Source organism: Vipera ursinii (assembly GCF_947247035.1).
Source record: "Vipera ursinii genome assembly, chromosome: 10".
Classification (NCBI taxonomy): Eukaryota; Metazoa; Chordata; class Lepidosauria; order Squamata; family Viperidae; genus Vipera; species Vipera ursinii.
The window spans coordinates 8406125-8431275 of record NC_139520.1 but is presented as its reverse complement, the minus strand read 5'-3'; the positions used below and the strand labels follow the sequence as shown (position 1 = coordinate 8431275).

The 25151-nt window shown below is 39.5% G+C and overlaps 1 protein-coding gene across 1 annotated transcript in view; it reads left to right on the top strand.

The window, feature by feature from the left end:
• Positions 1 to 25151, top strand: part of CDYL2 (chromodomain Y like 2) — a gene marked incomplete at its 3' end in the record, with an annotated part of 64410 nt that overhangs the window by 19622 nt on the left and 19637 nt on the right. The window contains exon 2 of the mRNA XM_083370600.1: positions 11310 to 11904. Within this exon, the coding sequence (XP_083226726.1) occupies positions 11310 to 11904 (595 nt within the window). The remainder of the gene's footprint in view (positions 1 to 11309; positions 11905 to 25151) is intronic.

Sequence of the window (25151 nt, the reverse complement as noted above, 5' to 3'; positions counted from 1 at the left end):
GGGCTTCAGTGCGAAAGCTCTGGATGAAGAGACTCCGCATTCTTTCCGAACTTTAGCACTTCCACATAGTGTCTTGGAGAAGATTTGGACAAGCAGAGGCATCATGGGTAGGAAGCCCAGGTTCCATGTGACGGGGTGAGAGGAGGTCATGGGAGGAGGAAATTGGAGGATTCTATAAAAGGATTGGTTGTCTTGTTGGTTGGTTCCCAAATCAGAGCATTCCATTCTTTAAGCTATTTACACAAGTTATGGACTCTAGCATGAGCAAGTTATGGACTCTAGCAGGGCTATCATCCAACTTTCTCCTACCCCCATTAGCTCAGTTTCCTTGGTGAAGAAATATATTTGGAAGCTTTTAGATTTTACAATTCTATTTTGGATACAACTGTTGAAGTGACTTGGAAGCAGTGAATGTAATCTGTGGTCTCTTATCTGGCTTACATCAGTAGTATTCAGTTATTCCCCCCCCCCAAAAAAAGAGCAAACATTTCTTGCTCACTAGCATATGCTGACCTCAATTTATGGCATCTTAAATAAGTATCAAGTGTTGTAATTTTGCTGCTTGCAAATGGACGTATTTTCTCAGCACAATACTCATAGCTATGGTCCTATACCTTTCTTCGTTATGTTGTTGGTTGGTTTTAGTCAATTAATCTAATTATTGTTTTGACTGCCAGTCATAACAAATAAGGTAAAACCTGCACAAAAGTGGCCACACATTAATAAAACACTTTAAAATATACAAAAAAAATCAGTAAGAACTTTCTGTGTTATTAAACTGTTTTAATAGCAAATAAAATATTAGAAAGCGTTAAAAACTTTTGATAAACTATTGTCTCAGTTTAGCAGCAACCAGTGCAAAGCTTGCTAATTTCCAGAGCCATGTCTCCTTGTCTAAAGTCATTAGATTGGGTTTTAGGTAATTCCATCAATTTTGTTCCAGTTCCATACTACTTGAAGTGAAGAGTTCTTTCAAGCCTATCCAAAAAAAAAGGAAAAAATTGATGATCTCACATATACATCAGCTGAGATGAGGTTCCAGAAATGCAAACCTAGCATTGAAAAAGAGTTATTGTGTGCTCCATTCTCAAAGGAAGCACTGGCGTTTTCATTTCCAGCTGAAGTAAATCTTAGATTTTATAGAGCCCTACTTAATGGACTTTGGATGTAACAGATAAATGTTGAGTTCAAGCATTGCTGCCAATAATGGACAAAATCCAATGTATCTGAAATAACCCAAGCCACTGACGTAATTTATTTAACTTGCATCATTTAACATCACTGATGTAATGCTTAATTGACATCGTTTGTGTTATTGTGAGAGTCACATGAGTAGGCAGCATACCAAATTGGGCAAATAGATGCAAACTGACCCACATTATATAAATGACACCCATTACACTGAACAGACATTCAAATTCAACATCGCCCCTTCCGTCCAAATGGCCCATTAGCTTGAGCTTCGACTGTAGTTGAATAATTTTATTTTATTTTATTTTTTATTTTAATTCCATTTATATCCCGCCCTTCTCCGAAGACTCAGGGCGGCTTACAAGCTTAGCAGTAGCCTTCATTCTATGTATATGCCTGCTTGTTAGGGCTTTCACACACACCCCAAGCGGCATTATTACAAAGTCAGCTTAATTGCCCCCAACAATCTGGGTCCTCATTTTACCTACCTGGGAAGGATGGAAGGCTGAGTCAACCTTGAGCCTGGTGGGATGCGAACCTGCACTAATTGCAGGCAGCTGGTGTTACTTAAGGAGGCATCAGCCCACTGCTCCACCAAGGCTCTTGGTGATTACATCTAACATCAGAAATGGAAAAAAGGGGCATCTTAAGCTATAACATTCTGATTGAATGTCACAAAGAAAAGCTTCCGAACAGTAAACTCAGTTGGAAGCTTTATTTATTTATTTGTTTCTTTATGCATGCTTGTCCTGTGTATAAGCCTCCCTAGTCAGCTATGAATGTGGCTGGCAAGCCACCCAGTGGGGTATACACAAAGCTAAATTATGAAGTCCAAACAAAGTAAAACTAAATGTACAAGAAGCACCCGCAGAAGGAGTGACAGAATCTGAGGGTGGAGTTAAAAGAGGGATCAGCCCAGAATCCCTACATAGCCACAAGCGAACTAAGTCCAATCCCCCTTGATTCAGTGGACACTTATCTAACTCCAAGCAAGTGCTAACCATTAGTTGAAAAGAGTCCTGTGTGTAGGCTATGTAGCAATAAATCAGTTTAATTGGACCTTCACATGTGGACCTGTCTTTTGCACCTGATAACAGTAGAACTAATAAAGAGGTCAAATGCCCATTAGAACAACATGGTTTTAAATTGCATCCTAAATGCAAAGGGGAGAGGGCCATCTTCTTCCTAGGAATAAGGACTTCCAAAGAGTAAGAGGCACCATTGTAACACATTCAAGCAATGTGTTGTCAGGGATGGTTTAATTCGAATTCCTGCATTAGTATTAGACTAATCCCTTCCTGTGTTGGGATTCCAGTGTTGACTGATGTAACTTGCCTATCCCAGAACTACACCCAAAATCTCTTTCCAAGTTGTCATATGTAATCTGACCAAAAGGAAAGCATTAAATATATAAGGAGTAATCATTTAGCTGTAATTCACTGTAAACTGCATTTGAAATGAAATCTGGTCAAAATATTGTTCTGTCCAGACTAGTCCAGATCTTGGCATGTCATTTATTGGTTAGGCAGGTCCCTTGGACCCCCTCCACAGTGCTCCTCTGCAACGGCAGAGAAAGTAATTGGTGGAGTTTTCTGTAAAAAGGGGGAAAACACGGTTTTTCCCAGCAAGCTTACAATTTTGTTTTTTTTAAAAAAATGTTAGATTTTTACTTCATGTTTTGTTTGCTTTTCTCAAACTTATCCACAGATGGATCAACAAAATAAGGAAGACTTCAAGACTAGCCAGTACCGTATTTTCCGGCGTATAAGGCGACTGGGCGTATAAGACGACCCCCCCCCAACTTTTGAGGTGATTTTCATGGGTTAAAAAGTCGTCTTATACGCCGGAAAATACGGTAGTAGTTTTGGAGATTGTGGATTCCAATTTGATCAGGGCATTAATGGCTAGATTACATCAGATTCTAATAGCACGATTTCAGTTAACATATTTAGGCTGTAAAAATTGAAAGAGACCCCACTGGATTAAACCCAAAAGACATAAAGTCGTGCAAAACCCGAAGTCCATTCTTTTTTTACTGTTGCCCAAATGATCCATTTCTATTGCTACTACTGAGGATAGCAGATAAACAACCACAATCAGCACCCAATCTTCACTGTAAGGCAGGAGAAGAATGCAGTCCATTAAGAGCACTTACACAATCTCTCTTTCTCTCAGATTTAATAGTAGAAGGGTCCATTGGATTAAATGACAAAGTTCCTTTTGCTTTAAGAATTCTCTTTGAATTTAGTAGGATGCTTGAGCTGCCTCTTTGTGAGCTATCGCCTAGGGAGATCCCATTCTAGGGTAGTCAAGATTAGATTGTCATATTGGGTCAGCTGAATTATAATTGTACCAAAAAAAATTTTTAATTGAAAAGTTTTAAAATACATTTTTGAAATATATACCCCATCTACCCCACCCGTCTCCCCATCCCTCCCATCCCAACACCCACCCACCCCGACTTTCCAGAGCCGAATACAGGGTATTACATCATACATCATACTCTAAAATATTCTAATTACTATAATTACTCTTTAACTCTCCTTAGCCATAGGAAAAAAAATATAGCCTCTAATTACAATAACTAATAACTATTCAAATGCTAAATGATACTTTGTAGTCCCATATTTTGTTCTGAATAAAATCAATCCATCTTTTCCATTCCACTATACATCTCTGTTGCGAGTGATCTTTCACACATGCCGAGATTTTGGCCATTTCTGCCAAGTTCGAAACTTTCAAAGTCCATTCTTCAATAGTAGGCAGGTCCTCCTTCTTCCAGTATTGCACTACCAAAAGTCTTGCAGCTGTTATTAAATTCAGCATCAATTTGGTTTCTATAACAGTACAATCAGTGATGATACACAACAAAAACAATTGTGGTAAAAATCTTATCTTTTTCTTAAAAATCTTCTGCATTGTTTTCACTGTCAGAAATAAGGCCTCAGTAACAAATACTAGGGATGCGGTGGCTCAGTGGGTTAGGACGCTGAGCTTGTCGATCAGAAGGTCGGCAGTTTGGCGGGTCGAATCCCGAGTGCCACGTAACAGAGTGAGCGCCTGTTACTCATCCCAGCTTCTGCCCACCTAGCAGTTCGAAAGCACGTAAAAATGCAAGTAGAAAAATAGGGACCACTACGGTGGGAAGGTAACAGCGTTCCGTGCGCCTTTGGCGTCTAGTCATGCCGGCCACATGACCACGGAGACGTCCTCGGACAAGCGCTGGCTCTTCGGCTTTGAAACGGAGATGAGCACTGGCCCCTAGAGTCGGAAACGACTAGCACGAATGTGCGGGGGGGAACCTTTACCTTTACCTTTAACAAATATTGAGGTCACCCTACAAAAGTGGCCTTCTGTTTTCGGTAAGCGAGAGTGGGAGAGCAATAACTTCATTCACAAATTCAAACTACGATATGAGAGCTAATGGAAATTCAAAACCATACAGATGTTCAGCAACAATCAACTATAGTATTGTGGAACTAGGTAGCAAAATGGTCATATATCACAGGGGTCCCCAATCCCCGGTCCATGGACCGGTACCGGGGCCACGGCATGCCAGCAACCGGTCTGCACAAACAAGCAAAGCCCCATGCAGCACACAAAACCATGCACACTCCAGTCTACGGAAAAACCTCTCTCTACAGAACCGGTCCCTGTTGTCCAAAAGGTTGGGGACCTCTGATATATCATATAAAAGAGTAACAGAATAACAGAGTTGGAAGGGATCTTTGACGTCTTCTTGTATACCTGTATAGGAGATCCTATACCATTTCAGACAAATGCGAGACAAATGCATGTCCAGTCTTTTCTTAAAAACTCCAGTAATGGACTACCCATGCTTCTGGAGGCAAGCCATTCCACTGATTAATTGTTCTTCCTGTCAGGAAATTTCTCCTTAGTTCTAGGTCAGATCTGTCTTTAATGGTCTTCCACCCATTTTTTTTATTTTTTTTTAATTCCATTTATATCCCGCCCTTCTCCGAAGACTCAGGGTGGCTTACAAGCTTAGCAGTAGCCTTCATTCTATGTATATGCCTGCTTATTAGGGCTTTCACACACACCCCAAGCGGCATTATTACAAAGTCAGCTTTTGCCCCCAACAATCTGGGTCCTCATTTTACCTACCTCGGAAGGATGGAAGGCTGAGTCAACCTTGAGCCTGGTGGGACTCAAACCTGCACTAATTGCAAGGCTCATTACTTCTTGTCCTGCCTTCAGGTGCTTTGGAGAATAGGCTGACCCCATTCTTCTTTGTGGCAGCCTCTTAGATATTGGAAGATTGCTATCATGTCACCCTTTAGGCCTTCTTTTCATTAAATTAGACATACCAAATTCCTGCAGCCGTTCTTCATATGCTTTAGCCTTCAGTTCCCTAATAATCTTTCTTGCTCTTCTCTGCACTCTTTCTAGAATCTCAACATCTTTTTTGTATCGTGAGACTGGCAAGATTACAGGAAATTTTAAGAAATAGAGATCAAAGAGAAGATACTTTCTATATCTTCTGGGTCACTGGAAACGAGATATTTTAGATTCTAGTAGCTGGAAAAATCAATTAGACTCTTAGAATCGGGTCTTTCCAGTGCAAAGGTGTAAAAACTGGAGACCTTGAATTATTCATAGTTCCCATAAGCTTTGAATAGGACCTTGGTAATTGATCATTAGAAATGTCACAGATACAGTCATCTGTTGAAATTGTTTTCATTAAATGAAATGATTGCATCCGTAGTTTGTTCAGTCAACAAATTTCATTTGTGCTTCTTCAGGCGAAATGGTTGGCCTCCAGGTGATTTTTAGCTATTAAAAAATTCCCAGATATCTTCAGTTAAAGAGTATGTATATACTTCGTGATGTTACATTTATTCATTTTATTTAAATTGTTTATTTAGGGGAATGGCATACGTGTTGGTGATTATTCTCTTTCCTCTCTTTCGAACTTTATTTTGAAAAAAATGTCATGTTTTGTTTTCCAGTAAAACAATATCGTTCAATGTAACGATCAAGATTTTCACTTTGTTGAGGTGGAACCCAGCTTTTCCAGGTTTTCAGGACATGGTTGTTATTAGTTTTCCTTGAGGTTCTTTTCCCATATATGCCTTCCCTGATTCAACATTCATTCAGTGTGGAGAGAGCCATCTGTATAGCCAGTGGTGGGATATTCTCAAGAGATGCTTGAAATCTGTTTGAAATTTGAGATCTGTTGAAACAGATGTTTCCTTGCCTCACTAGTTTGCATAGAAGTGTAAATTTTTTGGAAATTTTGAGGCAATGCAGAAGGAAAGGAGGGGGGAGGGTCTTTTCTTCCCCATATGGATTTGGGGAAAATTAATATACAATATTTAATTTGTAGCACACTTTACAGAGTCATATTTTAGCTTTCATATCTAAAAGTCTCTACAAAATATTATGAATAAATAAATGGATGACCAAGCATGTTTTATATATAAAAATAAAAAGTTAGGTTCTTTCAGACAGTTGAGGTACAGTTTGCTGACTATTTTAACCATTGCTACAAATCGGCAGTTTGGCGGGTCGAATCCCGAGTGTCGCGTAGCAGAGTGAGCGCCTGTTACTCGTCCCAGCTTCTGCCAACCTAGCAGTTCGAAAGCATGTAAAAATGCAAGTAGAAAAATAGGGATCACTACGGTGGGAAGGTAACAGCGTTCCGTGCGCCTTTGGCGTCTAGTCATGCCGGCCACATGACCACGGAGACATCTTCGGACAAGTGCTGGCTCTTCGGCTTTGAAACAGAGATGAGCACCGGCCCCTAGAGTCGGAAAAGATTAGCACGCATGTGCAGGGGAACCTTTACCTTTACCTTTACAAATTGAAAAATAAAATATTGAATTCTAAAGAAAGTCATGTACCTCAATTTTAGCATGTTTAGGAGAAGACAGAAAGTTTGTCCATTGAAAACAAAAGAAACCATCAGTATTTCAGTAAAACAAATAAAGTCATGTAGTCTTCGCCCTCCACAGTATTAAAAATATACAAAAACATATTAGAAAAGGCTAAAAGGGGTGAACTAGGGCTTAAAATATGTGCTTTGCAATATAAAATCTTGAATAAGTTCCATTGTGAATTGATTTTGAATTATTATCATTTATCAACAGTTTCAGCATCTTCTGATTGTTGTATTTCTTTTACCAATTTCATTCATTTTTGGACCACTGCAAGCTTGTCTGTCTGTCTTCTACATTTGATTTGGTGTATTCTCAAAAACAGTCCAATTTCTATGATTCCATTCAAAATAAAAATATCCCAAAATATTGGATGTTTCCAAAATTTCAGAAAAAGAAGAGCTACGGTGCATTAGGACAGGATTTTCAGAGACAGGATTTTTGAGAAAGCTTTGAGAGAGAATCTTGTCTAACTTAGAACTCCATAGCTTGAGTTGTACTTGGAAACTTTCATTCTTGGTGATCTTCATTTCTTTCTTGGTAGCTTTTGTTATCATTCATGTCTGTTGTTTGTTATTCTCCCGTATTGTATATTTTACACTTCCACCGTCAAAGTCAAAGAGCCAAAGAAATATAAGCTGTTTAAGCCTCTGCAGTGATATATAAACTCCAGTACAGAAGCACAAAGTATAAGTTTTAAAATGCACATTATATGTTTTAAATTCACATTTGAAGTTCTATACTTTTAATTGAGAGTGCACAATATTATGCTTAAAAACTCTGCTAATGACATTCACTGAATGTCATTAATTTTTAATCATTTGTAGCATTCTTAAAAGCTACCACAAAACACCGTGGGAGATCCTCACAGTTGTATCATATGTTACCAGAAAGGTTGGAACAATAAATTTGACCAACACACTCCCTAAAAAGTAGCTATGGTGAACCAGTAAATACTTTCTCTCAACTTAGAACCAGTTAAGAAAAAAATATTTTAAATATTCAAGTTCATAAAGAATTCTGGCATAAAGAGAGACGTCTTGTACCATAAAAATCCATTCTCCCGTGCTGTTATTTATAGCTCCTTTTAAATCTCTCTTATTTTTTTCTTAATTGCATTATATTGTTTTTTATCTTTGTTTACTTGATTGCATGATTGTACACACCCAGAGTCATGTATGTGAGATAGGCAGCTATATAAATTTAATAAATAAAAGGGGGAAAAAGAAAAATGTCACTAACTAGTTCTAACAATAAAGCATCTGTAGACAGGAATACGTTTTGTACAGCACAACTTGGTTACTCGAATCAACCCATGTTCTGGTTTTACCAATGGGTCACATCAAAAATAAAACAAATGCATTAGTTTTTGTGCACTAACCTACTAAATCTGTCCAAATCTAACTAACATTAGCATTAATGTTAATTAAAGTGAAAGCCAATATGGTGTAGGTAAGATTCTGGATTCAAAGCAGGGAAAGAGCTAGTCTCCCTAGAAATTCTCTGGGGAAGTCTGAGTCAATCTCTCTTCTTAATATCACAACATATGGACAGATTCAACCATAGTTTAACTGGGAAACTGAACATTTTAGATCAAGCTAAATTCAAAAATGCTGGAGAATTCCTGGAAGCTTGGCACTCAGACAGATCAACCATCAATAGACATATGGAGATAAATCAGATTTACACATCATTCCAAACAGAACGATTAAAGCTAAGAAGGAAAAAAAAAGCAGAACATGTCCTGTCCAGCAGCCAATAGATAAGCAGGGGTTTACTTCCAGAGAAACAATCAAGCAGAAAACAATATCCCAGTCAAGGAACTACCAAGAAGAAAATCACACTCTGCCAACACTGGCAGGGCAAGCTACTATATATAAATACAGGGAGCAAATCACACACACACCAGCACTGATGATGTTACCTAGTTGAGTAATGAAACATCTGCAAGCAAACCAACAAGCTCAGAGAGCATCAAGGACTCCACAGTGTGGTTCAGGGGTGAAGTTGCAATATTAGGAATGGTGAAACTCAGTTGCAAGTCTTCTCTTAGGTATTGAGGTTTCTGGGTCACCTTGGGAAGTCATTCTAGGTCAACTTTAAATAAGAATGAGCTCTGCAACAGCTGGCTGAATAGCAATACCCATCACACCAGACATTGATAGCAATGCCACATAAATTGGACAAAGACATTGCAAACACGCAGTCCTACAACCAAGTGGTACAAACCTGAACCTGAACATCAGTTTATTAATTAACTGTTGATATTAAGTATTAATATTAATTTATTATTAGTTTAATTAAATATTATTCTTATGAACTAGCCCCTAGATCTTTAACTGACCTGGTTAAGCATGTTGAGGAACCAACTTGATATATATATATCACTATTTTAAGCAACAATTAATTGTTTTTGTGCTTAAATTTTTATTTACTCCACCTACTGCAATATTAATTGCAGGGGGTTGGACAAGAAGATCTCCAAGATCCCTTCCAACTCTGTTCTTCTGTTACTCTGTTAATTTATTTTCAGCTCCCAACAATAAAAGCACTGACTAAATTCAAAGGCTGTGTACGTCTGTGTGTTTTACACTAGTTAGTAATTCACACGGTATTGTAGTTAAGCTGTCCTGGCTTGCAGATAACTTTCTTTGTATACCTTTGTGATTAAGTTTAACTACCTTAGACAGTTAAAAAGAAGAATTCGTTCTGCTGCTAGGAAGGAGTTGGGAATGTGTTTTGTAATATGACTATGCATATTTTAAAAGTAAAGAAAACAGATTATATTTTTATTTATTTACAATTACAGTGCTGAATTGGATAGCATGGTTAATATATCCCCTAGTTAGATTAATGAGACAAGTTGTCCAGAATTGAATAAACGTCCTGTGATTATAGTGAGAACAGAATTTGGATGCAACCCGTTGTTTCTTTTCATGTGCAAATTAATGCCGATCAATTAATCAACTGTAATGCAAAGAAGCCATTGGTTTAGACTTGTACATGTCAAGGTTGAAAATGTGCCTGGGGGCAAGGACACGAATGGAAGTCCTACCTCCAAAGAGTCCTACCCCTCACCACAAAGAGGCATGTTCAGAACCTTCCAGGTTGATGGCTAAGTTCTAAAGAAGGTGTCTGTCCACAACTGATTCAAGTTTGCTTTAAAACGAAACCTTGCAGTTCTCTGTCATCCACAGAAAATTTCAGAAGTGCTCAGGAATAGCCATTTGCAGAGAAACAAGGGGAGGGAAAGACACAAAATACGCTGTGATGCCAACAGTGTCTCTGAGCTTCTTCTATGTAACGCTGCAATGCAAGTACAAAAGGGCCGTCTTTGCCTTTTATCATCAAAATGATGCATGTTTTGTCATTTGGGTTTTCTCAGGGGAAGAAACGTCTCACAATGCACCCAGGAATATTTCAGAAAACAGCTCATAAACATCCCCTTGTCCTTTCCAGATTTTGAATCCTTACCTGGACAATTTCTTTATGGAAGTTTTTTTATTCTTTAACCATGCAATAGCTTTGCTTATCAACTGAGTTGTTCTATCCCCATTCAAGAGCCTTGGTGGAGCAGTGGGCTAATGCCTCCTTAAGTAACACCAGCTGCCTGCAATTAGTGCAGGTTCGAGTCCCACCAGGCTCAAGGTTGACTCAGCCTTCCATCCTTCCGAGGTAGGTAAAATGAGGACCCAGATTGTTGGGGGCAATAAGCTGACTTTGTAATAATGCCGCTTGGGGGGGGCGAAAGCCCTAATAAGCAGGCATATACATAGAATGAAGGCTACTGCTAAGCTTGTAAGCCGCCCTGAGTCTTCGGAGAAGGGCAGGATATAAATGGAATTAAAATAAATTAAAAAATAAAAATATGCATATTTACTCAGAAATAATCCCCACTGATGGCACTGAAATTCCCAAGTAGACATGCCTGGGATTACCAACTTTTATGTTGGTAAACTACCAGCCAGGCTAGAAGGAGGAATTAAGCAGGGATCTAGCTTGGAGTTCTTGCATAGCCACAAGAGGCATCAGCCTCAGCTCTCCCAGGATCCATGAAATCTTACCTGGTTGTTCCCAGGGGGAAAGCAAAGAGTCTGGGGAGATTCTTGTAACATAGATAACTAAAGCTATTCACGAATGACTCTGGTTGCTTGCGCCTGACCCGTTACTATTTTTCACCTAGCAGATTACCATTTTTCTTATGCTTTGTTTTCCTATTAGGTTGAAAGGATTGTAGACAAAAGGAAGAATAAAAAAGGAAAATGGGAATATCTCATACGGTGGAAAGGTTATGGAAGCAACGAAGACACATGGGAACCAGAACATCACTTATTGCACTGTGAGGAATTCATTGATGAATTCAATGGACTCCACGTCACGAGGGAAAAGCGCACTAAACACGGGAAACAAGCCAACGTGCCCAAATTTTTACGAGAAAGCAGGGGGTCATCCCTGGACAAAATCACCCACAGACCCTCAGACTCTGGGAAAAGCAAAGGACTCTCCCACAAAAGGAAGCGCATGACCCCCACCTTTCAGAAGCCAAAAAAAAGCTATGGAGCGAAACCCGCCTCTTCCAACGACAGAGCCGCTAAAACCGTGTCGTACCGGACTACGCCAAGTGGCTTGCAAATCATGCCTCTGAAAAAGCCACATAACGGCTTGCAGAACGGAGATGCCCCTTTCGAGAAGGATTCCTCTCACTTGGGGAATGGCTCTCAAAAGGCCAGTGAGGAGCTAAACGAACCTGAAGGAGAAGCCAATTTGCCCGGCGTCCTCGAAGTCAACAACGAGACGCCCATCATGAATGGTATTGGTATGTGGATTATCTTTTTATGAAGCTGTCTTGATTTTTTTTTAACTTGGAATAGTATTGCAATAATGATGTAATATTTTGATTGATTGATTGTAGTGCCACCAAGTCATTGATGACTCTTTGCAACCGTATAGATTTTTTCCCAGGGCAATCTGTCCCTAACTTGGTCCTTCAGGTCTTCCAACAATGCACCCATCACCACTGTGACTAACTCTAGCCACCTTCCTGCTGGTTGTCCTCTTCTTTTTCCTTCCGCTTTTCTCATAGAGCCAATTTGGCCTAGTGGGCAGCAGGTTAGAAGTCAGGAGATTGCGATTTCTCGTCTCGCCTTCGGCATGAAAAGCCAGCTGGGTGACCTGGGACCATCCCCTCTGCCTCAGCCCAACCCACTTCAGAGGGTGGCTGTTGTGGGGGAAAGGGATGGAGGAAAGACTATTATATATGTTCGCTGCTGGAGTTATTTATAAAAATAATAAAGGCAGGATAAAATCAAATAAACAAAGCTTAGAGCCTCCTCTAAATGGCTTTGCATTATTGGATGGATGGATGGATGGATGGATGGATGGATGGATGGATGGATGGATGGGTGGATGGATGGATGATCAGTTGGAGACTGAATGGCTAGGCCTCTTTTGTGTTGATCTGTCCTCAACCATAGTGGTCCAGGGTAGTTATGAAATCATGCAGTTGACTGAGTCTCCCATTTTCAGTGGTTTTCTGGAGGTATTTTGCTGATTTAAGTGAAGTGGACCAAGGCAGTCATAAAAGGGATTCCACTTGATAAAAGGCGTCCACAAAAGAGACCTGGAACAAGATGTAGTGACAACAACAGCAAGTATGGTGGCCCCAGTTGGCAAAGAAAGCTCCAGACCCTATTAGTTGGAAACATGTAGAAGAGACCTTCATCCTGTAGTGGATAGACAATGGTTATATGATGAATATATTGGTGTTCTGTGATGAATATATATTGATGAATATATATATATGATGAATATATATTGGTGTTCTAAAGCCAAGCACATTTTATTTCTTTAGTGTCCTGATAAAAATTATGTGAAAATAGACTGCTGGTTTAGGATAATGTATCAGAAAAATTCAGTAGGTTTTCTCTTCATTTGGGATCCCTCTCAAACGCATAGGCTTGAATTTCTGTTCCTATTCTACTGTTTCATTTTAAGACTGAGTAGTTTTCTTCTCCATGGATCTCATGAATTCATCTCAGCTTTCACAACTCAGGAATTGGCTTGTTCTGTGATAGGTCCGGAGAAACGACTGATAGTGCGCCTTCAGGAAGTAAAGAGGGCAGAAACTAGAAGATGATGTTTCTCATTGGTAGCATCAACTCTCTGAAACACCCTTGCAAGTAAAATCAAACTCTTCCCCTGCCTGATTGCATTTAGGAAAATGCACAAAGTGAACCCTTTTGGAAAGTGTCTTCCGTTCAAAATTAGCCTGTGTTTTATTTAATTAATGTGTTTGATTCCCTTATGATGTGTTAATTTGAGATGTTTTTAATTAGAAGAACTATAAGTGGATTAGGTTTACTTATACAGTATCTTGTAAACTGTTGAGAGCCATTCTTGATTGCAGGAGAACACGCATGCAATTAATTAAACTATGAGAATCACTGATTGACTATACTTTTTCTTACGCTATGCAATATACAAATCTTGTTATGGTTTTGGGTTTGTTTTTTAAAAAAAAAAACTTAGTTGATCTAATCTTGGCCAAACCATTTTTAGAATTCAGAATGTTATTTCTGTGTCTTTTTAATCAACATTAAATGGGCCAAAAAATAAGATGGGAAAGAGAAAGTGGATGAAAGAATAAGAAGGGAACAGCAGTCCAATGATGGCAGAATCCCAACATGGATGAATTATTGTTTCACTGTGAGCATAACAGTCTGTGAAATCTGATCAAATAGCTTTATGCATGTTCATATATTGGTGTAAGTTGTCAATTCATTGAGTGACAAGGAAAGAAGTGTTTCAGTTCTCTGCTGGATCAGCAGCATGGATTTTTGTTCTGAGTGTTACAAAATGAGCCACTAGGATGTATTTAAGAGACATTCATCTCTAGGAGCTAAATAAATATGTAAAACTGTGCTTCCTGGATTACTATGGAAAGTTTTTGACAACTGTGTCTAGACAAGAAGTGATAAAAAAAATTTCCTGAAGGAGGCGGAGTTGCATTACTGAACATTTTCTCAAGGAAAATCTTCTGTTCTTGTCAAGTCCTAGTACAGGTAATCCTCGAGTTACAACAGTTCATTTAGTCACTGTTCAAAGTTACAATAGCACTGAAAGGACAGGACAGGACAGAATAACAGAGTTGGAAGGGACCTTGGAGGTCTTCTAGTCCAACCCCCTGCTCAGGCAGGAAACCCTATGCCATTTCAGACAAATGGTTGTCCAATTTCTTCTTGAAAACTTCCAGTGTTGGAGCACCTACAACTTCTGGAGGCAAGTGGTTCCACTAAATAAAAATCAAGTACTCAAGATCAAGATCATTGTCTGCATTCAGGTTATATAGTTTTGCTCGGTCTTGGTCTGCAGCAACACATTCTTGAATAGAGCTTCAGAGCCAATGAGAGAAGATCAGTTGGCATGGAATTGTTGCTGTCCGAAATTGATCGTGGTAATTCCACAAATATCTGATTGGTCTCTTTGAATGCTAGATAAAATTGACTTTTTGGATGATGGGCTCTTTCAGAAGGATCAACACGGTGCAGATGTTCAGCGGTCAAAGGCTGATTGGTTTAAACCAGAAGAAGAGGAGGTCAGAGAAATAGCGGTGACCTGACGCTCATATGGGCAAACCATGATAAGCATACTACTGTTATTATACTGAGGATGATCTAGGAAGAATTGATGCTCTACATTAAGTTCTGTAGTGGAATAAGAACAGAGGTAAATGAGTAAAAATGCAGTAGAAAATCAAATGACTTGTGATTTGTATACTTCTCACATTAAGAGGAAGTTCACAAGCTCTCCAAATTCTGCAACAACACTATTGACATTAAAGCTTAGATCTTTTCCAGCTATTATATCTATGGTTATCTTTGGGCCAATTACTTGATTGTCAATATATTGTACTATTATTTTGACATCATAGTGTATCCATTTCATGATGAATTAGTATATACATCCAGTTAGTACCTTGTCTTATCTAGATTATGCAATTATGATTATGATTTAATTTTAATTTAATTTATTAATATTTCTATACCGCCCTTCTCCCTGAGGACTCAGGGCGGTGTACAGGGCAAGAATAATACACAGAAATGTACAAAAATTAAAAGATAATTAAATACATGAATGATGAAGTTATTGTTAATGGTTGAATCCATACTTAGCATGGACTTGATGAGACCATTAATATTTAACATAACTATGAGCAGCAAGTCCTGTTGATTTCATTGGGTCTACTCAAAGCATGTTCATTTTTGTTTGCCAACAATCCAAGAAAAACTACTGGTTCTCCTTTCATTTTCCAGATGTTGGGCACTATGCAACTTGAAACATCAAGGAAGTTTGCTATTTTTAGGTGGCTTTTGAGCCTGTTAACTGACAAAAGCTTTCCAGCACATATTCCGATGAAATGTCCTCTTTTCGTCACACTCCTACCCCATTTGTTCCTTCAAAGCTTTATGCTTTCCTGCTCTCATTCAAGTCAGTTCACTCCTGCTGGTAGCCACAAAAGGAAGCTGGATTCTTTTATTTTCATTTTTATCCCCGCTTCTCTGAGGCAGATGTTTTCCTTGTGAGGTAGGATACCAGCCTGCATAGCTTGCTTTGCCCAACCAGGCAGTCCCATGTGCAAGAGCAGAGCCAAAAGGAGAAAGACAAGTCAGCAAAATGTAAGAGGCAAAGGAGAATCAAATCAAAGAGACCACCACTAGAAATAAGGGAGGGCAGAATTAATGCACATACTAATTAGCTTAATTCATTTAACAGTGGTGCTAATTTTGTACCTGATTTTTTTAAAGCCACTCAAGGCCAGAGGTGAGCAGTGAATCAACTAAAACCTTGTGAAAGAGTGCAAAGAAGAGAGACAAAGGTGATTGGAGTGCTGAAGGCTAAAACATATGAAGAACGGTTGCAGGAATTGGGCATGTCTAATGTAGCGAAAAGAAGGACCAGAGGCGACATGATATTTGAGAGGCTGCCACAAAGAAGAGGAAGTCAAAGTATTCTCCAAAGCACCAAAAGGCAAGACAAGAAACAATGGATGGAAACTGAACAAAGAGAGAAACAACCTAGAACTAAGGAGAAACTTCCTGACAGTTAGAACAACCAACCAGAGGAACAAATTGCCTTCATAAGTTGTGGGTGTTCCAACACTGGAGGCTTTTAAGAAGGGACTGGACAACCATTGTCTAAAATGGCATAGGGTCTCCTACTTGAACAGGGGGTTGGACTAGAAGACCTCCAAGGTCCATTCCAACTCTGCTCTTCTGTTCTTCTGAAATAAATTGAGCATTTTGAGGAGAAATGTTTTTTTTAAATTGGCTTCCTGCCAATCTTTGATTACATTCTGATTTTCTCCCACATCTCTTGTGGTCTGATTTCAAGGGGCAAACTTTGCAGGACGTTTCTCATTCAAACAAAGGACCCTTTTCAAAAATATTCGACCCTGGCAATTCAGATGTAAAAATAGCACTGGATGAGTACACAGTGGCTTAATATTTTTAACACGCTTGCTTTTACTCCTAGGACCTTTCATTGGATGAGCATTCAAGATAGCATCTTCTGAATAAAATGAAGTGCAGGGCAAATATCCAGCCCAACGAAAATCAGTTCCTAAAATTTTGCTCACTGGCTCATTTGTTCTTAAAATCCACTTACCCCTGCAGCTACTTATAAAAAAATTAAATTTCATGCATACAGCAATGTCCTTGCGACGTGTCGAGGATTTTACTTATCCTTCACATCTCCAAGCTAATTTGTCCAAGTTCCTCCTGCTGACTCTCTGCAGCTATTCATTATAATTGGTGGCCTTTGGGTTAGGATTGAATGAATGAGCTATTTGTGATGGCAGCAGCCATTTTGAAGTTCTCAAAACCCCAAAGTATCTGTGAACCAAAGTCCGTGGAAGGGAACCCTCACTTTGATGTTCCCAAATGAACTTCACACTCTTCCTGGAACAAAAGAGCTACTCTCAGCAATCCAAAACAAAACCCCCCACCTTCCTTGTCCATTCAATACACAGCTAAATAATAATGAGACTCCCTGGTCTACCCAATTTTCTGTGATGTGTTCCTCCCTTTTTAAATGTTCTTTATTACTTAGGAAATGTTGATATAGATCCACATCTGCTGACGGACCCTTTTGTCTCCAGATGCTGCTGCTGTCTTGGAACATCGGTTCCAAATTTCAAAAATAAGAAGAAGGGTAAAAAAGAGAAGGAGATATTGCTTGCAGTAACAGACATTGTGGAGAAGTAGAGGAAGAGGCAGAAAATCAAAGTGGGGTACGACTGTCACCCTTTGCAGGCTGAGGCCTTTACACCAGGGGTCCCCAACCCCCAGTCCGTGGACCAGCACCGGGCCACGGCATGCCAGCAACTGGTCCGCACAAACAAGTGAAGCCCCATCCGCGGGATGCAGGCAGAGCACAAAACCATGCACTCTCCGGTCCGCAGAAAAACCTCTCTCCACAGAACCGGTCCCTGGTGCCCAAAAGGTTGGGGACCTCTGCTTTACACTTTAAAATGCAGTCATGCCGGAATCAAAAAGTCTAGTTCCCTCTGCAAATAAGCTCAATTGGCAGATGTGAGGCTTTTTCTGGTTGTCTCTAAGACCATTCTGGCCCAGAGTTTGATAACATCCAGAACATCTGTTGTGGTTTCTTTGATTCCCAACTATTTTCTGACATCTTCTGCAAGAACGCCTAGCCTTCTGCTAACTTCTTTGAGACAATGGAATAAAAAGTGGTTGTTTTCTTAAGCTTTTTTTGATGCTGTTGCTTTTTTTTTTAAGTCCTCACTCTTTCCATAGGTTTAACTCTCCCCCACAATTTGTAAACAAAAATCTGTTCTATTTCATATTTTTTAAAAAAAACTAACGCAATCAAACTGACCCTGGAGGGGAAAAGGCCTTATTGAACCAATTGAAGATTGACAAAAGAATGCGAAGATTTTGGACTTTCCAAAAGGTTTCAGGAGATTAAATACATTTTAAAAAATAGGATAAATGTAAAGCTGTGTAGACAGGAGACTTTCCTTCAATTAACTATTAAAGAAGGATTTATTTTTACGTTTTATTTAACAATAAAATGGTGATTAGAGTGTTGATTTTTGAAAATTTAAAATGGGCTGAGGGTCCAGATGGATTTAATAAAATTTGAAAAGTTATTACAAACCTTCCCATTGGAAACTGTTCATGATTTTGCATTTGGAGGAAAAACAACATAATAAGGAGAGACTTTGAAGCCTGGACAGTAGAGGGCACCAGAAAGAAAGAAAGAAAGAAAGAAAGAAAGAAAGAAAGAAAGAAAGAAAGAAAGAAAGAAAGAAAGAAAGAAAGAAAGAAAGAAAGAAAGAAAGAAAGAAAGAAAGAAAGAAAGAAAGAAAGAAAGCAATGGATGTATTGAGAAATACTGTATTTATTAGCAACGGACTCAGAAGTTAGCTTTAAAGATTTCTGCCATTATTGATAGATTTTATCATATGGATGTAACAAGATTGACAAGACTGAAGTTGGTGCAAATGTGGACTTAAAAATGAGAAGCTACAAGAAGGATATGGAAAAAGATGAAATATTGAATGTATAAATGAAATTGACTGAGGTTCTAATCCCTAAAAACTAAATAAAAGATCAGAAGAACAATTTGGACAACCTTTAGAAAAGGGACTTAACTAAAAATCAGAAGGGTACTTTGGATAACCTTTTTTATTCTATTTACAAGAGAAATTCGTTAATGCTGTCAGTAATTTTGTGAGGAGAGACGAATGAAAATGAAAAGAAACCAATTCCATTTGGACATTATTTGAAGGGACTAACAATTAAGATTGTTGAGAGCAAGTTTGTATTAGTTTTATACATACATGTTATCTTCAATAAAGGGACGTGGTGGCTCAGTGGGTTAGGACGCTGAGCTTGTCGATCGGAAGGTCGGTGGGTTTGGTGGGTCGAATCCCGAGCGCCGCGTAACAGAGTGAGCGCCTGTTACTCGTCCCAGCTTCTGCCAACCTAGCAGTTCGAAAGCACGTAAAAATGCAAGTAGACAAATAGGGACCACTACGGTGGGAAGGTAACAGCGTTCCGTGCGCCTTTGGCGTCTAGTCACGCCGGCCACATGACCATGGAGACATCCTCGGACAAGCGCTGGCTCTTCGGCTTTGAAACGGAGATGAGCACCGGCCCCTAGAGTCGGAAACGACTAGCACGCATGTGCGGGGGAACCTTTACCTTTTTAATCTTTAATAAAACTACTTCCCAAAAAATTATTCCAGTGGCTTCTGCTAGTAATCAAAGTCCCCATCAAACTTCTCTGCTGTCCTACATATATACCTTCACTTCCTTCTCAGTTTGAACTGCTCCACAAATGCACCCGTAGATACCAAGAAGGCATTCTTTTTCTGCCTCTTAGTTTCTTAATCACCCATTGTTATTATTTGGCTACTCTCTGCTATTAGCTCAATTGCATTATGCTTCTAAACTGCTGAATTTTTTTGCAACAGATCACAAAGTTCTTTAAAACACTAGTCATTTGTCAAAATGTGGTTTTTGAATCAGTGAAATGTGACAGAAAGCTACAAACTTATATGTGCAGACTCACAGGCATTTATTTATTTATTTATTTATTTATTTATTTATTTATTTATTTATTTATTTATTTATTATTGGGACTTATATGCCCGAAGGACTCAGGGCGGCTAACAACAATAATATACAATAATACAGAAGTTAAAATAAAAATTAAATTAAAAATTAAATTAATGGCCCCTGTAGAATAAATTAAAATTAAAATAAATTAAAAATTAAAGTTAAAAATTAAAAACATAATTAAAATCCCCATCAGTCCAGGTCAGCCAGGTGGAAAAGGAGTGTTTTGAGGCCGGGCATTAACAAAACATGTGGTTTCTATTATTGTGGTGTACAGCAGTCACTTAAAATCAAGCGATTGCTTTAGGTTGCAGGAAGATAAAAATGGAATAAATCAATAAATCTATATAAGAGAATATTTGTAGCTCGGGGTTGACCTGTGAAGTCCTTGGCATTCTCTGAACTGGGTTGTTTTCTTGCAGACGTTTCATTAACCAACTAAATAACATCTTCAGGTTGACTAGGTTAACTAGGTTAGATAACTAACTGCACCAGGTAGTATCCTTCCGTTTGATTCTGAAAATGTTACCTTAGTTGGGTAATGAAATGTCTGCAAGAAAACAACCCATCTCGGAGAGCACCAAGGATTCTACAAATAAATAAATATTCCCCTTTTCTTAAACTGTGCATTGGGAAATGGCGGCACTTGTTTGATTCAGGATTATTCACTACATCATTATTAATTCAATACAGTCAACATCATCATGTTGTTGCATAGTGGACAATCACTTGACTATGAACCAGCAGTGTGCAGCAGCAGCCAAAAAAGCTAATGCAATCCTGGGTTGTATAAAGAGAGGCATAGAATCAAGATCATGCAAAGCGATATTACCGCTGTATAAAGCCCTAGTGAGACCACACCTGGAATACTGCCGCTTATTTTGGTCACCATATCACAAAAAAGATGTTGAGAGTTTGGAAAAAAATCAGAGAAAAGCAACTAAGATGATCAAGGACCTGGAGAGCAAAACAAATGTAGAACGGCTGCGGGACTTGGGTTTGCCTAGCTAGTCTAAAGAAAAGAAGAAATAGGGGAGACATGAATGCAGTGTTCCAGTATCTGAGGGGCTGCCACAAGGCAGAGGGGGCCAGGTTGTTCACCCAAGCACCAGAGGGAAGGACGAAAAACAGTGGCTGGAAACTGATCAAAGAGAGAAACAACTTGGAATTGAGGAGAAACTTCTTGACAGTGAGGACAATCAACCAGTGGAACAGCTTAACCCCAGAAATCGTGGGCGCTTCATCACTGGAGATTTTTAAGAAGAGACTAGACAATCACCTTTCTAAGATGGTATAAGGTTCTCTTGCTTGAGCAGGGGGCTGGACTAGAAGACCTCCCAAGGTCCCTTCCTGCTCTATTCTATTCTATCATCATCTGGGTAGCTGTTCAAAGAACGGGGTGGAGAGCCATTAGAAGATGCTCTCCATTGCCTTGGATTTCCTTCCTTGTACCAAAGAGAGAACATTGTCCTATTCTCTCTGCGCACAACTTTGATCCACCTTCCGTCATCACCATCTGTTGTTTTAGCGAACTTTGAGGAGACTGTGCAGTTTAAGTTGCTGTTGGCTTAGGTGTGTGTTCAATGTTTATTTAATGCACAGCAGGCCATGCCCACCGCCGTGTGTTGCTAAGCTCTCTGTTTTTTACTTTGCACAATTAAAATAAATGACCTCCTGCAGGTGAACTATTGCTTGAATGCCTGTCAATGGGGGTTGCTGGCTGAGCTGAGGCTGGGTTGGTGTGTGTGTGTGGGGGGGGAGGCTGCTGGGAAGCTTTCCACCTCTTTATTCGCTTTTCAACCACTGGGCTAGTTGCCCAGCTTTCAGCAAGTGAGGAAACAACCAATTATAACGATAAGCCGATTGATGAAAAGGCTTATGTTGTGTTGCATTTCCCTCAAGGATTAACCCCCCTGCCCTCATCTGTTACACACCCGTGTTGCCAGCAGCTGTTGCTTCCTCTTCAAAAACAAGTCGATACCCATCACAAGAAGCCCACAAGTCTATTTTTCTTCCAGTGCCCGGTTCGTTTGTCATGGCTTTTCCCCCAAGCAACAGCAGATTTTTAGACAGTTTTAAGTGAGTTTCGGTTTCGTTTATAACTTCCGGAGCTAGTTACGGTAGTTTTCCTTTCTGAAAGTCGTAAATGCAAGATCTGGTCATAAAGTTACTGTTTCATAACTGTTGCTGCTGCGAATAGATGCTACACGAGGCAGTAGCTTAGCGAGGTCCACCTCTAAACTCAGTTGATATCTGCGCATTGCGAGTATTTAAGATTTGAGAGTAGCTCTTCTAATGGAAGAAGGATGACTTGAGCTGAATGCTTAGTAGCAAATATTATTTTACAAGAGAGGAGGGGGCAGCTTCTCACAGTGAGATCTGTAGGGAGGGTCAGAATTGACCAAGGTGGCAGACGGGGTGTGTTGTGACAAAAGACCTGGCGCTTTTGTACATGTAGTACAAAAGAAGTAGTAGACCAGAAGAAACGGGAGAACATCAGGTTTTTGCTCCTTCTCTTTGTCCCCTTCTGTGTTTTCGCTGTTCTGTTTGTTGCTCAGAACTGGCCAGGACAGAGATAAAACCTTATCTTGTGCTTGCAAATCGATATATGGGAGCCGAAGCAAAATTTTGCAACTTGGGATGCCCCTCTTTCGTGCTGAAGCCACTAGAAATGGTCCAAAGTACTGCATTATGTTACCCGTGCTCCATTATGTTCCCTCCAGTGCCACTCATTTCTATGGAAACACAGCATGATCCATCTTTGGGGAGAGGGGATTGAGGAGGTCTTTTGGGTTCATTATTTCTCTAAAGTATTGTTTTTCTGCTTGGGTAAACTCTGGAGTTTCCCCAAGCTGTCCAATTTCTTTCCATTGTTACTTAGCCTGTTGTTTTATGCAGGCTTTTGTTATCCTTCAAACTGAATCCATTGTTAGAGGGTATATATAATGATTATCCGAAGAGTGTATTTTGAGACTGGAAAGGAATATTCCCAGAGTGAATTGTTTTAACAGGTTTACCAAAGTGAGTTCGTGAAGGTTCGTGTTCCCGAGAGAGGTGGTTCTCAAAAAACATCTCGCAAAATTTCAATAAATTGCTGTTTTTTCCAGGAACTTTCAGAGAATTTTGACTTTGGGGTATTTTCTCCCACTTTTACTTTCTTTATCCTTTATAAAGAAAGGAAAATTTTCTTCAGCAGGGGTGTCTTGTACCTCACACCAATGGCTTTTTTTTTACTTCTAAACATGCCACAAAGGGAAAAAAAAGTCCTTTCTTTATTTTTCCATGCAGAGCTTTAGGTTTTCCTGATATTTTTGAAACAGTATAATGTACATGGTGTCAAGGAGTACGCTGGCACCAAAAACCCTGGAACAAGCCCGTCAAAGACTGTGTTTTTTTTTTCAAATTGCCATGTTTAACAACAGAAGTAGAAAATTCTTAAATACTGTACATAAGGATCAATTGTGTGAACTACATTAAATTAGTGTAATTTAATTTTTACAGGGTTTAACTACATGAAACCTTGGTTTTGTCCTACCCCACATTCTGTAAGGTACCTAAACTCTGGTGTATTTGTGTCTGTGTGGGTGTATTGGAGAGAGACCAGCAGAGCCAGGGGGAGGAGTCAAGCAGGGCATCAGTTTAGAGTCTCTACGTAGTCACAAGAGGATTAAGTCTAACTCTTCTTGAAAGCTGTTGTCCCTTATCTAGTTTTACCTAGGTTCAAACTGTTAGTCTGAGAAAATTCCTGTGCATAGGCTTGAGCAATAAATCAGTAATTTTGAGCCCTGGTTTTTTGCACCTGAGTTTGTTTTTGTCTATGTGTATCACTGGCATGGACTGTCCAGAGCTGCTCTGTGAGGGAGGTGGGTGGTTTTTAAATACAACATAAAAATAAATGTATAAAACTGAGGTAATTTCTTTGACCTCTTTTATTAAAATTTCATCATTAAAATAATGAGATAAAAAAGGCATATTTCATCTATTCTCATGTTAGAACCATGTTCTAAGGCAGGGGTCTCCAACCTTGGCAACTTTTAAGACTTGTGGACTTCAACTCGCAGAATTCCTCAGCCAGCAACGCTGAAGTCCACAAGTCTTAAAGTTGCCAAGGTTGGAGACCCCTGTTCTAAGGCATGATTTTTCAAACGTTTTCAGACCAAGGAAAACTAGTTTAGAAAATTAGTGTTTTTCTTTTTTTAAAAAAAATAATAATAATCCCAGAATATCTGATCTGGTGGTAAAGTTCTAATGATAATAAATTGGCCTTGGGTGCATTCTGATTGTAACCATTGTTGTTGTTTTTAATTTATTTTGCCCTTAGTTTTTCACAGCAACTCCTCACGTTCTCGTAGGATTCCATGGAGTAAATTTGAAAACTCTTCCTGTTAAGGGAAAGAAGAGTTTTCAGCTCCTTGGACTCATATTGTTTGGTGTGATTTACCACTGAGCTTTGGCATGCTTTGATCCAATCTCCTCCTTGCTAGATTTTCACATCAGTGTTAGTTTGCAAACTATACGGTGATTTTTTTAAAAAATTCCATTTATATCCCGCCCTTCTCCGAAGACTCAGGGCGGCTTACAAGCTTAGCAGTAGCCTTCATTCTATGTATATGCCTGCTTATTAGGGCTTTCACACACACCCCAAGCAGCATTATTACAAAGTCAGCTTATTGCCCCCCACAATCTGGGTCCTCATTTTACCTACCTCGGAAGGATGGAAGGCTGAGTCAACCTTGAGCCTGGTGGGATGCGAACCTGCACTAATTGCAGGCAGCTGGTGTTACTTAAGGAGGCATTAGCCCACTGCTCCACCAAGGCTTCAGAGGTCCTCACTTTCCGGACAATGCAGTGCCCCCAGCGAGAGCCTGGAGAGTCTTAATTTAAGACAGACTGAAAGAAGATCCTGCGAACAGCTATACATTAGCATTTTCACATCCCCGGTAAAACTTTTTCCAGCTGCCCCAATGGCAGAAATTGTTGTGGTTACAGTCCCAAACCAAGCACTACACACTATTACTTTTCCAAGCAATGAAAGGAGCAACACAGTCCTAGGGAATGATGGTCACCGGTCAAGATGTGGGGAATGACCTTCTGTGACCAAGCCTTATGAGATCAACCCATATATCTTAATTAGGTGGCATTGAAACCCTGGACAAAATGGATTCTGGAAGAGGAGACACGGCAAGGACTATATTCTTATACCCTGACACAAGGCCTGAGGTGATTAGCTGATCACAAGGACACAGAAAGTGTCCAATTCTTTGCATCCATCTATTGATCATCTGAATTTTTGCAAGTCATCAATGCCGGCAAACAATTTTCCGTCCTGCTTCTGGTCATGGTGGAGTATTGAAATACAAGATATTGATGGGGGGTATTTTGATTCCCACCCCAGTGTTTTAAATCAGACCTGTCCAAC